At 34.6% G+C, this 15,293-nt stretch overlaps 1 protein-coding gene across 2 annotated transcripts in view; it reads left to right on the top strand.

Moving 5' to 3' along the window:
* URI1 (URI1 prefoldin like chaperone) overlaps positions 1–15,293 on the top strand; it is a 104,068-nt gene that overhangs the window by 44,462 nt on the left and 44,313 nt on the right. For both annotated transcript variants that reach the window (XM_040445586.1, XM_040445585.1), the window contains one exon: positions 3,959–3,993. In XM_040445586.1, coding sequence (XP_040301520.1) covers positions 3,959–3,993 — 35 coding nt within the window. The remainder of the gene's footprint in view (positions 1–3,958; positions 3,994–15,293) is intronic.

Raw genomic sequence — 15,293 nt, 5'->3', positions numbered from 1 at the left:
CCCGAACACATACAAGTAAATGGAGCTTGGGAAATCTGTTGTTTATAGTCACTTGACCTGACCAGGGTCAGATGCTGTATGAGGCATTGGAAGAAATGAGGGTTTTTATTAGCCAGTTGGTGAATTTAAGCTTATTTGCTTTTTTCCAACGTTTTTTTTTTTTTTATTATTTTTTTTATTTTTGGGACAGAGAGAGACAGAGCATGAACGGGGGAGGGGCAGAGAGAGAGGGAGACACAGAATCGGAAACAGGCTCCAGGCTCTGAGCCATCAGCCCAGAGCCTGACGCGGGGCTCGAACTCACGGACCGCGAGATCATGACCTGGCTGAAGTCGGACGCTTAACCGACTGCGCCACCCAGGCGCCCCTAAGCTTATTTGCTTTTACCAACATTGGCAAGGTCTTTGTGTGTGCATGTGGGTTTGTGGATGAAGTGGAGAAGTAGTAGCAGCAGCAGTCAGTGCTTTAAGAAAGACCATAGGGGTGCCTGGATGGCTCAGTCTCTTAAGCATCTGACTGTTGATTTTAGTTCAGGTCATGATCTCAGTCATGAGATTGAGCCTCACACGGGGTTCTGCACTTGGTGTGGAGCCTGCTTAAGATTCTCTCTCCCTCCCTCCCTCTCTCCCTCTCCTCCTCTCTCCTTTCCTCCCTCCCCCCTTTCCTCCCTTCTTCCCTCTGCCCCTCCCTCTGCCTGTGCGCGCTCGTGCTCTTTCTCTCTCTTTCTTGAAAAAACTCCCCAAAACAGCTGCTTTTCTTCTGTTACCCAGTAAGATGAGTGATGGTTGGAAGTGGTCCAGTCCAGTGAGTATGGGCTTTGACATTAGATAGTCCTGGTTAGATAGACCTGTTTCTAAAAGTGATTTTATCTCTTACCAGTTCCTGGGTAGTTGTATAATATTGGGTAACATACTTCAATTTTGAACTCCGGTTTCCTCTCTTTAAGAAGTTAAAACCTACCTTATTGAACAGTTACAGCTCCATTGTCATCATATGAAGTCTTGGCCTATACCACTGTTAGTACTCTTAGAGTAAGGGCAGTTTTGAATTATTAAGTGTACTGTGTGACTTTTTAACTACTGGGTTGTTGGTAAAGACTCCTAATGGTGGAATGTATCTTAAAAAGTGGTAAATCACCTCATACTCTTTTATGGACTATAGTCTTTACTGTGGATTTAGTGCTGTACTACTACATAAGCACATATTTTCTTTATAAATTTCTGGCTTTAAGTGCAATTATATCACATTAAAGTATTTACTAGGTGAATTGTTTTAATAGTTGAAGCCTATTAACTAATTCTTTTTATAAAAATGATTCAATAAGATTATTTTCTTCAGGAATAATAGTTACATGTTTTGGTAGGTTTAACTTAAACTATTGTTGCTTGATAGGCATCTTATTTAAAAAAGATTTTGTGAAGGACAACAAAATAATGAAATGGTTTTTGTTGTTTTGCTTTATTTTTCAAGAGTTTTTATAGAAGCAGGTCCATTTTATTTATTTAATACTTGAATTAATATGAGTCTATTTTCAGAAGTAGTAAGATTATTTGGATTTATTTAACAGAAAAAATTAGTTGTTTTTTTTTTTTTAACCCATGCAGATTCAACTTTGAATCATCAGATTTTTCTTTCTTCTAAAATTTTCCTTGGCATCTAAAGCGTTGGAATTTACTAATAATTTTCTTTTGAAAAATGTGCTGTAAAAGAGAAGAAAACTAGAAAGATCTCTCAAAATATCAATACAACTGCTTGGGTTTTAGGAACCCAATGGTTTTAGGAAGTAAGTGGGCTATAAATCATGTAAACAAAGATAACTTGTAGTCCTGTCAGAAGGCTGTCTATGTATTTTCATACCTGCCTCTCTCACCTTTTCCTATATTTATCTGACTCTCAAAATAAAGAGCCTATACCTTCGATTAGTGCCTAACTGAAGTCTCTGTTGTCTTAAACCCCATATGTAACTGATAAAGACTTTAAGACTCTTTTGGCAGTGAAAATTTCTCTCATAAATTTTGAAGTGGATTTTTGTTGTTTTATCCTAGAATATCTGTTCTTGGGGAGACTTTAGGAAAGAGAGGGTGAGGTGATTGTGGGGTGGGGAAAAGAGAGCTAAAACAAAGTGGAGACTGGACTGTCGGGGGTGATGGCAAGAACACATGCCATTCTGCTAGGGACTTGTTTTTTAAACATAAAAAGCATATGTGCCAAATTTACATATTTACTAATTAAAAAGGCTTCCTGGAAACATTAAGTAGACTATCTTCTGTAACCTTTAACACTGTCACTAATGGATATTGCTTAGAAAATTTCATCGAAGGTCCTTTAAATAATGTAAATGATTATGAATATGTAACTAGTTAATATGCAGCTACGAAAGGATTATCATGTAGAGGTTAATGAACATTCTGCTCTTATGGTTTGCAGGGCTTTTCTTTTTGTGCTTTTGGCTCACTTCATGCTTGGAAACACATGCATTGGGATTGGAAAGCATCCTGACTTTTTTGGGTCTCATCTTTTAATGGGGTTGTTAAAGAGGAACTTTATGAAAAGGATTTCATGAAGATTTTTTTCTTTTTCAATTTACATTTAATTCTGTTTGTCTATTTTATAATTACTGCCAAATCAGAAACAGTGAAATGGATTGATGTAGTTTTAGCCTGGCTCTTCCAGATGTAAAGTCAGTACTCTGTTATATATTACCACTGTTATTAAGTGTTGCTATGTGATTGATACTTACTGAGAGATCTTCATTCTAAGACGGACTTTTTATGCTGAGTTAATGTGTAGTATGGTTGGGTATCTGATTACAGCATGTATTTTGGTACAGGATTGCTGCCTTAGTATTTAAAATGTACCAAAAGGGGACATTTATTTCAGGAATTAAATGTTATAATAGGAATTTAGTGACAGCCCTCCCCGCCAAAGTCTTGTGATTTTGGGGTGGAAACATTGAGCAAGAGAGACAAGAGAGAATATTGGTGTTTAGAATAGTGAACTAAAGCAATGTGTTTCAAACGAGATAATAACTGCTGTCTTTTTCACATGGCCTTGTATTGAGCATTTTGGCTTGTATTCCTTAGTTTCTCTGTCTCTAAAATGGTGCTACAGTATTTGAGATTATTGTTTAAAATTTTTATTAATGGGTAAATTGAAAACAATTGGTAATCTTTGAAAAGGGTATTATTTTTAAATTGCCATTCAAGTGTTTGTTTTTCCTCATTGGTTAGCATTGTTCCCTCCACCCCCCCCCCCCCCAGTATTTTGAGAATCTGCTGAAATATCTTTAAGAAAAGCAAATAACTCTTGTACTTAATTTTATTGTTTTAACATTATAAACATAGTTTAAACTGGCTATTAAGTGCCTAAAATTTTATCAATTCACTGAGGGAACAAATGGGCTGTTCAGAGCATCTCTTTATCCCAAGTATTTCTTCTCAAAAATGTTAGTAGAAAAATATCCCTGAACTCATTTTTAATGCATCAGAATAAAAATTACAGGTGAAAACATTTGGAGATATAGTGACAAAATAAAATATTTTTACTACTGTCTTTTTTTTTTTTAGTGATGAAACGTGGATGTTACATTGGTTTTTTGTTATTTATAACATTTGCGTATTCTACAAAATATGTAACGTTGAAAGCAGGTCTGTAGATTGTACAAAATACTAGTTATCTTATATCATATGTCACCTAATAGTTATGAAGCGGGTTTTGTAGCAAAGTATGAATCGGAAGGCTGTAATTTGTTCTGCAGTTATCAGCCTGCATTAGGGGTTATGATAAAGTGTGCTGCTTAAAAACTAACAGTCACATCTCTGTGCATTTGACAAATAAAAATGTATACCGAGATGCTATTAAATCTGTAAAGCCACTGTTCTAGTTTTCTGATACACTGATTTTGTAGCTTTGTGTATAGCCCTGTTTTTTCATGAGTAGTTATCTGTTTTCATGACAGGTGGTCACTAACTGCCAAGAGAAAATCCAGCATTGGTGAGTGAAAGATGGTTTTATATTATTTCTGAAATACTGATGGGGTCATCTGTTTGTATTTAAATAAAGTGTGTGTTATTTTTTTGCAACCCATAATTGAATTCTTCTAGTAATCTCCATTTTGAATGCTTTTGATACTAATTTATATTGTCCTTCACTGTTTACTGAATTACGTGTTCCCTGATTTCCTGAAATTGTGTCACCATTTGTGTTTATTCTAATTGCCTTTTTTCCTTTCCTTTTTTTCAAACTAGCATAGTATTAATATCATTATGAGATAGATAGAGACTGAGACATTTTTGAACATGCGTTATCACAGAGCACTCTGTTTGGGGAATATTCTTATATTTGTAGTAGAATAATGATTGGAATCAGTTGTTTTAAAATAATGGTGGAAATATCCACATTTCCCTGAAGTTTGAAAAATCTAATTAATTGCCTATATCCCAGAGCTTTCTTTATGGACTGCACTTTTTTAGAGTGTGGACAGAAAGAAAGCGTATCTATTTTAATGTGCTAATCTTTAGTTAATAGGACAATGCTTGGTAAATAACACACTTTCCTAAGTCTTCTGAGGAAAATGCTCAATTTAATGGTGAATAAAATCTTATATTATGAGTTGTCATGAGATATAGCTGTTGATCTTACAGATTCAAATTACAATATATCCATGCTGTGTTTACGAAGATTTTACTGAGAGAACAACAGGAGCTGTCTTGATTATTGTCTGCAGGGTTATTGCAAAATCATGGTAACTGCCCCTTTAGTGGTGAGATTAAACCTTTGGTTATACACCATCAAGCATATAATATTTTAAATTTATTTTAAGAGGCTTTTTCTTCATGCCTGAGAGATCTCCCAGGAAATAATTTATAGTTAGTATATATCAAATGTTTTTTGGTTTAAATGCACATAGGCTGCAAGCAGTGGATAAGAGTGAAAATCGGTGCAATCTGTACACATCATCTTATTAAATTCTGACTATTGGCGTGCAGAAAATAATCTAAAACTAATAATATCCACTTTATAAATAAAAATTCAGGGACTTCATAATTTTCAATAAATGCAGTGTTGTAGTTGCATCTACTGTACTGTAAGTCTGTCAACATTTCCATGATGGACGTTTGCTTTTCATTACACATTCAGTCCAGGTTGGAACTTGAAATGTAAGTAGTTGGCCAAAGATTAATCATTTTCCCCCAACCCCCACTAATTTGGCCAAAGAGATCCATTTTACAAATAATTCCGGGGAAATTTTATTCATGTGGACTTCTCTCTATTGGTTTGGTAAGGAATTCAGGAAATCAGTAAGAGATTGGATTCACTCAGAACAGATACTAATTGACTGACGCATATGTGTGAATAACTTGCTTCTGGTTTGCTTTGCAAGATTCTTTCCCTGTTAGACTGAAAATCCTTTGAGGCCAAGGGACATATTTTCTTTCTTTCTTTTTTTTTTTTTTTTTTAATCCACAGCACCTCCTACTGTGTTTGGCATATTATAGGCACTTAATAAATGTTTGAGTAAGTGAAGACCAAATATATAACATTATAAATGTAAATGCTATATATAACATTTTAGTTTGCAAGTACTGTAGCAGTGCCCAGCCCTGGTAAACACAGACAGAAATGTGATATTTAATTCAGAACATCTTCATGTGACTCTCAATTTCAGTTGCCAGTTTTCCAAAGCTTTCCCAACTACAGAAGCTTAGATATTTACCTACACATATCTTAAAGTAGTGTATAGTACCTTATTTATATGTTAAAATTTTTAAAGAAATTTTCTAGTTAAAATTTGATTTCTCCTCTATCATTTCTAATATGGCTCGGGAAACAGACTTTTCTGTTTGTTTTTAATGAGGATCTGATACTGCTAGAATGTAAATGGCCAGTGAACTCAGCAATTTAAAAAAACTGAAACCAAAGTCTCTCTATTCCTCTGAAAGCCAGGAAATAGCTATTTGGGAGCATTGTGGCATTCTCATATTTTTATTCTGTTAATTCCACAAACAGTGATTGAGTTCCTACCATATGCCAGTATTGTGTTGCTGTTTGGAATTGAACGACCCTGCCATGGAAGAATTCATAGTCAGACACTATACAGGAAAATCACAATAATTTTGGGCTATTTGCAGAGAGCTAGGAAGCAGGAACAGAAGCTGGAACCATTCTTAAGGGTGTCTTATAACTGCTTCTAAAAGCATGTTGCTTTTCAGTTTTCTTTAGCCCTTGGCTTTAGCCTAGTCTAAAATACAATTCATATAGTTAAGCTCCCCCCTTCTTCATGGGATACATAACATACATACATAATAAGGAAAAACAAAATACATGATTTTTAAAAAATGCTTTCTGGTGCTAGTGATGTTTATACTTTTTGTGCAGTTTTAAAGCATTATTTAAGGGAAAAGTAATGAATATTCTAGGCTTCAAAAGTAATCTTATTAGTATTATTTTTTTAAATGTAGGACAGGAAGTAAAAATATTTGTAGAAGTGTAGGGGTAAAAATGGCCTGGGGCAGACAGGATATGCTCCCCCCCCCCCAAAAAAAAAAGAAATCTCTTCCAGGAAATTAATTCAAACTGCAGAACTTTGGTGAACTAGAAACATTTGTAGTATTTGTTTAGTTAATAACAGATAGTGAGGAAATGTTTGAGCCTAATAGTTGAGAATTTGTGCAACACTTTTACAGCTAACAGTGGTTTACAACTTAGTGAAGATTAAAAGAATTTAAGTCCAACTTTTTTTTCTTAAAATACATTTTACTTAACTCCAGAAATAAGGTTTTTTAAAACCCACACACTATTTTCTCATTAAAATATGGATATACTTTCTACTGTTTAATGCACCAGGGCCTGATTATTCTGTTTATAGATTATCTGTAATTTTTTATCTTTTTAATTCTTCCCTAAAGAGCATGGGATTCAGAGTCTCAGACCTGCATTTGAATCCTGTCATTTACTAACTGTAACCTTGGGTGAATTACTAAGATTCTTGGTTTTCTCCTTGTAAAGTGACTATGATACTACTTAACTTGAAGATCGAATGAGATAATGTCTGTAGAACACCCAGACTGGCTCTCAATAAATATTAATAGTAGCTCTGAAATCTTTTTTGGAAATTTAATTGTCAGATGAATAAAGAAAAAAAAAAAACCTGTCAAAGCTTTGTAAATATTCCTGAATATTTTGTATTCATGCCATTATCTTCTTTTATCATGATGGAGAGATGGCTTTCTAAGCAGTGTTATTAAAGCTTTACATTAATGTTTTAGATAACTTTTTATTTGGAAGAATTTCAGACAAAAGACGACAGTAGTATTGTGAATCCACTTGTACTCATCACTCAGCCTCAGTAATGATCAACTCATGGTGTCATCTGAGTGTTTGCATTTAAACAGCTTATCCTACCCTCTCCCCACCCCCAACTATTTTGAAAGGAATCTGAAAATGTATTCCATCTAGAAATACAGTATATATCTTTAAGACATAAAGCTTTTAAAAATTTAAACTAAAAATTTTTAAATTTGTCAGTATATTTATATAGTTCAAAATTTAGGAAGTTCTAAGGGTATAAATGGTGTGTAGTTTTTCTTCTGCCCTTATCCCCCAATTCTCATTTATCTTTGTAAACAACTGTTTTTGCCAGTTTCTTGCAAATCTTTTCAGAAACAGTTTTCATAAAGGATATATGTGCGTGTATATGTATGTAGGTATATGTGTGCATGTGTATTCATCCACGTTTTTATGTATTGTTCTCCCACCCTTTTTGGCAAAAATGAAATCAGACTGTATACTGTTCATTTGATTCTATACCTTGGAGTTCATTCTCAATTATTAGTTAACTCTTATTCTTTATTTCATTTCCATAAATTTCATTGTTTTTTAAAGGTCTAATTTTTAGAGTTACCAAATAAGTTTTGGTACTGATTTTTTAAAAAATAAATGATATTATTAAGAGTATGGCTTTACAACTCAAAATATATTCTTCCCAAGCTGTTAAGTCCATATTCATTATTTCTTAATGAAATTACTCCAAAACTTAGTGGCTTAAAACTACGACCATTTGTTTGTATATGATTCTGTGGATGTACATATTGGGCTTGACTTACCTGTTTTGTCCTTCTGCTACTCTTGTTTGGGCTCACTTGTGTGGTTGCAGCCTTTTGGTGGCTGCGTCAGCTGAGTTGTCCAAAATGGCCTCACCCATAGGCCACAAGTTTGGGTGCTAGTGCTGGTTGTTAGCTGGGCCTCTCTCTCCACGTGCTCTTCTATCTGGTTCACTTTACATGGTGATCTCAGGGCAGCAAGAATGGAAGCTGCCAGGCCATATCCCGTTGGTCAAAGGAACTCACAGTCAGCCTGGATTCAGAAGGTGGGAAATAGGCTCCAGTTGTTGGGAGGAGTGAAGAATTTATGGTTATTTTTAATGCATCATAGGTATTTACTTGTATTGAATATGTCCCACAAGAAAAAAGTTCCATTACTTGTGTTGACTTGTGAGAATTTAATGAAATATGGCATGTGATGCCTGGCACATACATACACATCATATGTCTGTTAGGCATTGTTTGTAACCATAAATTGGATGCATATGAATTGTGAACACTTCACTGTCATGCTTCCTTTAAATCATGTTAAGAGAGTTTTAAGTAGTAAAGATACCTACAAAATTACTTGAAGCAGACTTAAATGAAAATACAGAAAAAGGCATTTTATGTTGTTCAAATATTTAATTTTGGAAAGAATAGATTTAAATATGGGCATACAAATGCTGAAACACTTGAGCATGTGAATTTTATTTATTTTATTTTTAAATTTTTATATAAACTCCAGTTAGCTAACATACAGTGTGATAGTTTCAGGTGTACAGTCTAGTGATTCAACACTTACGTGTGACACCCAGTGCTCATCATAAGAATTTTGAGAGAGGGATTCTAAAGCAAATACTTGGTATTTGTTATTTTTTTCAAAGGAAAAACTACTGTTGGGTAACTAGTTTCTGGTACGGTCTATAGTCAAAGTATATAGTGGGAAATAACCAGAAAGCATACCTAAATAGTTAAAAACACAGATGAAGATTTGTTTTTTGTTTTTGTTTTTTTTGGGGTTCCTCTTTCGAGTCAGGCGGTGTGGATGGATGGATGTGTATATCTATCTCTGTCTGAGGTTTTTAGGGATTCTTTGCCCCACAGAAGCACCGAGCTGTTTCATAACAGTGCTATGTAGTCTGTGGTATATTTCTCATGAATTACCTGAAACAGTGCTTTCCTGACTTGACTTCATCTACTTATATAAAACTTGTTTTATTTTATTATGCATAATCTGTGAAATACTGATTTGCATGCATTTAAAACTTTAAATTTATTCATGGTGATGACTTCATTTTTCAGTGTCAGGTAAATTTCAAAACCATGTTTTTCATAGTTCCCATTTTACTGACCAAAAGTTTTTAGTCACTATTTTGTATAGGGCCTTCTCTTTGGGTTTTTTTATTTTCATGTGTCTTCCCTACTCCCATCCTCACCCCCGGTAGAGCAGGGAGCAACTTCCAAACTTCTGAAGATTTTCCGTGCTTCTGTTGTTGGAATCTCTGTAGTTATTTAACAAAGTGTCCTTAGGGACAAGGGACAGAGGGAGGAATCATATATAGTAATCCCTTTCTTGGCCACTCTTAAGTTCCTGCATAGTTTTGTTTTTCTGTTTTTTGTTTTTTTAATGGTATGGTACCTTAGTACTGAATGTGAGACGTTAAGTAAGTTTTGGAATTTCTGCATGTGATGTTTCAAAACAAATTAAGTTGCAAAAAAAAAGATTCAAATTGAATGTTTTTTTTTATTAAATTTTTTTTTTAAGTTTATTTTTGAGAGAGAGCGACAGAGCATGAGCAGGAAAGGGGCAGAGAGAGGGAGACACAGAATCTGAAGCAGGCTCTAGGCTCCAGGCTCCAGGCTCTGAGCTGTCAGCACAGAGCTCAACGCAGGGCTTGAACCCACCAGCTGTGAGATCATGGCCTGAGCTGAAGTCAGATGCTCAACCAACTGAGCCACTCAGGCACCCCCAAATTGAATGTTTTAAGGATGATATTTTCATTTAAAAAAAAATTTTTTTTAACGTTTATTTTTGAGACAGAGAGAGACAGAGCATGATCAGGGGAGGGGCACAGAGACAGGGAGACACAGAATCCGAAGCAGGCTCCAGGCTCTGAGCTGTCAGCACAGAGCCTGACACGGGGCTTGAACTCACAGACCGCGAGATCATGACCTGAGCCGAAGTTGGCCGTTTAACCGACTGAGCCACCCAGGCACCCCTAGGGTGATATTTTTAAAAGCAGAATCTGAATTAGGTTTTTAATTTTTTGTCCTGAGTATAAAATGAATACACATATATAGAAAGGTTGAAATAAGAATAGAATAATGATAAATTTACTCATAATTCTAAAGAGAAACTAATTTTCCCTTTTTAAAACATTTTGTTTTATTTGCTTCAGCTTCTTAATTCTGTATGTGTATTTATGTCACCAAGGTCAAACTGTAAATGCTTTTGTTTTTTAAAAAAGTTAATGGTTTTTAAATTGGTGTTAGAATTTGTTACTTCTAGTAGTCCCCTAGCCTTTGTATCATTTTTGTAAGAGCCACAGTAGTTTAATGCTTGATGGTTTTCTGAAAATAAAATGGAAAATAATGCATTATAGAGGATTTTTTTTATAGGGGAGTTGTTTTTGTTTTTTTTTTTTTAAATAAAAGGGAATTTTTTAAGGGATTTTACAAAAATCCCTAAGTACATCTTGTCATTTATAACATAGTCTTTGATTATGTATTATTCACAGTGTTCGTATATACATTGTTTGGCTCACAGTTTCCCACATCACCTTAAATCTGGTGACTCTGATTGATGCTACATCTCAATTTGATTTGGCATACATAATGACTTTTCAAAATCCTCTTCTTAACTGTATTGTTTGACAGCTACATCTCCTTGCGTTTTGAGGTTTTTTCATTTTCTATTCATGTTAATTTATTTTTTTATAAGACAATATACAATAAAACTTTTAAGCACTGAAGAGTACCATGTGGGGATAAAGGTGTGAATATGACAACAACAGTGCTCGACCAAGAGGCGGAGCACTCAGTGATAATCCAGAGTCTTGTTCCTTTTTGAGGTACAAAAGTCTAAATTCTGATACACTAAAGATACTTGAGGGTGACTAAGGAAAATGTAGGCGGTAAAAAAATTGAGGCATGAGTACAGTTTAATATTTTTACTAATTTATATTGAACTTGACTACATTGGCAGTGGTTTTCTTGTTTTTATTTAAATTAACTGAGTTAAAGATACTTTTGAGAATTTTACATATTTAAAAACAGGATTGGGGCGCCTGGGTGGCGCAGTCGGTTAAGCGTCCGACTTCAGCCAGGTCACGATCTCACGGTCCGTGAGTTCGAGCCCCGCGTCAGGCTCTGGGCTGATGGCTCAGAGCCTGGAGCCTGTTTCCGATTCTGTGTCTCCCTGTCTCTCTGCCCCTCCCCCGTTCATGCTCTGTCTCTCTCTGTCCCAAAAATAAATAAAACGTTGAAAAAAAAAATAAAAACAGGATTGCTCTTTTTTTCTGTTACAAGACCTCTTAAAAAAATTATGACCTCAAGGGATTTATGAGTGGCTTCTACTGAAATTATATGCAGATTATAGGGCCTTTTATTCTATCAGGAAAGAATCTAGTAGGGTTTTTTAATCATTTTATTTTATTTTTAAATTTTTTTAATGTTTATTTTTGAGAAAGCATGCACTTGTGTGCACAAATGGGGGAGGGGCAGAGAGAAAGGGAGACACAGACTCCAGGCTCTGAGCTGTCAGCACAGAGCCCAACACCGGATTTGAACTCATGGACCACGAGATCATGACCTGAGTCAAAGTCAGATGCTGAACCGACTGAGCCACCCAGGCGCCCCAAGAATCCAGTGTTTTTATCAGTTTCTCATAGGTATCAGTGACCTTAAATGGCTGTGAACCACTGCTCTAGGAAAACAACATACAAAAAGTTTTCTTTTTTCTGAAATATACTTTAGAAATAAAGCATAGAAAGTTGAAAACAAAATGACAAAACCTATAAATTAGAATCCAGAATGGCACAAACATTCAGAGCTTAAGTGAGTTATAAACTTGTAGCTAAATTCATCTTTTCTGAAAGGCTTTTTTCTGATTTGGTACAGAAATATGTATCAGTTGTAAAAAACTTGGAAAGTAAACAAAATTAAAATTATCTATACTCATCACCCAAAGCTAACTGAACCAGGAAGCACTTTGGGGTATTTCTTTCACACTTAGAGTGATGTGTTTTTGTGTAATTTTTAAATGTTCTTCACATTTGCATCTCATTTTATTCTTAGAGTGAAAGAACACTAATGAATGAAGAAACAGGTACCCATGATAACTGACAAGTCTGAAGTCACATGTACATGTTTGTTGGTAGAACACTCGAAACAATTTCCTTAGTCCCAGCTTTGCTGTGTATAATCCATTGTACTCTGTTGTCTTATTGTTGAGACGTTAAATTGAGGAAATCTAGCAGAATGTTAGCTGCATCTGTCTCTCTTGGATAATTTTCTTTTGTTAACTTTAGAAAAATTAGAAGTATTTATATTTAGGTTCATTTTTGTATCTGTTTCTAATAAAGTTTTTTGATGGATTCATAAGTATAAAGAACATGGAATATTTCATCAGTGTCTTCTGGTAGCATAAATTTCCTAGGTATAAAGAGTTGAGAAAAAGGAGTATGCCACCATATTGCCTGAATTTTGTTGTAGATTTCATTTAATGGTATTTTGCCTTAACCATTTAAAAAAAAGTAATAGAAATTTAACACAGATACATTTTAATCTTTAATGTGTCTCCCTTCTCACCCAAATTGTAGATCCTTTACAATGTAAATCCTCCTTTCAAGAATGTTTTCATTGTTTAATATAACCTTAACAATTTATTTAGACTTTTTAAGAGAATACTTTGAAAAAAAATCATTATCATTCCTTTCTTTAGTAATAAGAAGACTTTCCTCTTTACCTGTATATAATCTGTGCCTATATTTTCTTAATTTTAGAGATAAAAGCCCAGGCATCCATCAAGCTAGTGGGTTTTTAACAAAGAAGCAATGCAAAGAAATAAAACAAGGCATGTTATATTTGAGTGATGATCCCTGCAGCATATGGCATAAGGCTTGGTAGCAGAGGAGAAACTCAATAAATGGTGAAATGAATTAAAACAAAGATTTTCTTGAATTCTTAACAGGAAGTTCTAATGTGGGTATGATGGACTAAAAATCATTTCTAAATAAGATTAGTTACTTAGATTCCAGAATCTTTGGGTTTTATAATTTCTTAAATTAAAAACTTAAAATAACTCTGTCCCAGATTAATCCAGATATTAGTATGAATGTAAAGCCCTTTTCCTTCCCACAACCCCCCCCCCCCCCCATAATCATTTGATGTTTCCCGCTTTTTATGTTTAGGACATTAAGTAAAGGAGAGAGAATGGAGATTTAAAAAAACCCAAAAAACCCTACAGGCTTAATGTCACTATTTCTGCCTATTCCAGCTTACTACTTTTAGTTGAAAATTAGCAAAATCTTATTTCAATCAGTTATTTAAATTTTATTTCCTTTTTTATTATATAAAGATGAATGTTGGTTTGGAGACTTTCTTCTTCCCTCAAACAAGGAATATAGAACTTTTTTTCTTTACAAAGACTTGTCAGTTGCATTTAAGAAGAAGATTAAAAATATGGACTCACTCTCATATTCCCTCCATCTCCTTTTTAATATTTTATTATGAAAATCTTCAAACATACAGAAAAGTTGAAAGAATTGTGTAGGTGAACCTTGATCATATACCTATCCTTATCTCAAGCCGTTAATCCCTTTTTCCCCGATGCATTTCAAAGTAAGTCAGTGTACTTCACCTGTAAATACTTGAGCATTCACATCATTTAACTTGCTTTCATACTTTTCACAGTTTTATGAAAATAAGGTGTTTCTTATGGGATTTATCCTGATTCATCCTTAAGGTTAAAGCTAATATGTAGTTGTGCTATGTCCTTCTTTGCTTCTGCTTTTTAAAACAAAAGGTGCTTTTCAAGGCGTATAGTACATGCTTAGCAAGATTCAGAAGAAGATTATAAAGTTTCTTACATATGACTTAGTGCAGTGCTTTAGTTCTTATTTAACTTTTTGAAAGATTTTTAGGTGGGGCGCCTAGGTGGCTCGGTCAGTTAAGCGTCCAACTTCGGCTCAGGTCATGATCTCACGGTCCGTGTGTTCCAGCCCCGCGTCGGGCTCTGTGCTGACCGCTCAGAGCCTGGAGCCTGTTTCAGATTCTGTGTCTCCCTCTCTCTCTGCCCCTCCCCTGTTCATGCTGTGTCTCTCTCTGTCTCAAACATAAATAAACGTTAAAAAAAAAATAAAAATAAAAAGATTTTTAGGTAATCTCTATACCCAACATGGGGCTTGAATTTACATGGGATCAAGAGTCACATGCTCTACTGACTGAACCAGCCAGGCACCCTGAATTCTTATTTTCTATAAGGAAAATTGCAGGAGGATATCTGTTGTAAATTAAATCTTCTTTATTAGATAACTTTTAAAAGTTAAGAATCGAAGCCTGAACCTAATCTGTAAGTATCAGATATGATGAAGACCTCCAGGTCTATATATTATAAGTAAGTAGGCTTGAGTGGTTTATCCCTGATGATATCTGTGTTTTATTTCCATTTGAAAAAAAATTAAGCAATTCCCTCTTCTGAATACATATTTAAATATGACTACAGTGTCTAAAAAGTATGTGTTTCTAAGTAGTAAAATAGAAAAAACAAACTCTTCAAATTTTGGTGCAAATAAAGATCCCCTACTTAACCTTCTGTAACACAATAGTTCTTAGATTCATTCTTGTATTTTCTGCTGCATAGGCTTTATGATCTTTAATGGGATTATTTAATCCCTATTAGAGGGACTATTTGTAGAATAGACAAACTCTTTGACCAAAGTGCTTGATCCTGGATATTTCTACTAGTGGGACCTTTAGAGAAAGAGTTTCTCAAGCCATAATTTCTCCCAGGGACACTGCTTGTCTCCTACTTGCCTTCCTTCAGAAAATAATTCTGCATGGGCTGCATTTTAAATTTTTTCTTTTCTTTTTGTTTTTGTTTTTGTATTTTTAGAAAACAACTCCGAATTTATAAATAGCAACTCTGATCTTAAACTGTTTTCCAGTATATCCACAGCTTTGTTCTAGAGAGAATCAGTGATACGTTTA

Source organism: Herpailurus yagouaroundi, unplaced genomic scaffold (genome assembly GCF_014898765.1).
Source record: "Herpailurus yagouaroundi ecotype Mexico unplaced genomic scaffold, PumYag 194, whole genome shotgun sequence".
Taxonomy (NCBI): Eukaryota; Metazoa; Chordata; class Mammalia; order Carnivora; family Felidae; genus Herpailurus; species Herpailurus yagouaroundi.
Note: the sequence above shows the minus strand (reverse complement) of the source record. Positions and strands in the feature narration are given on the sequence as shown.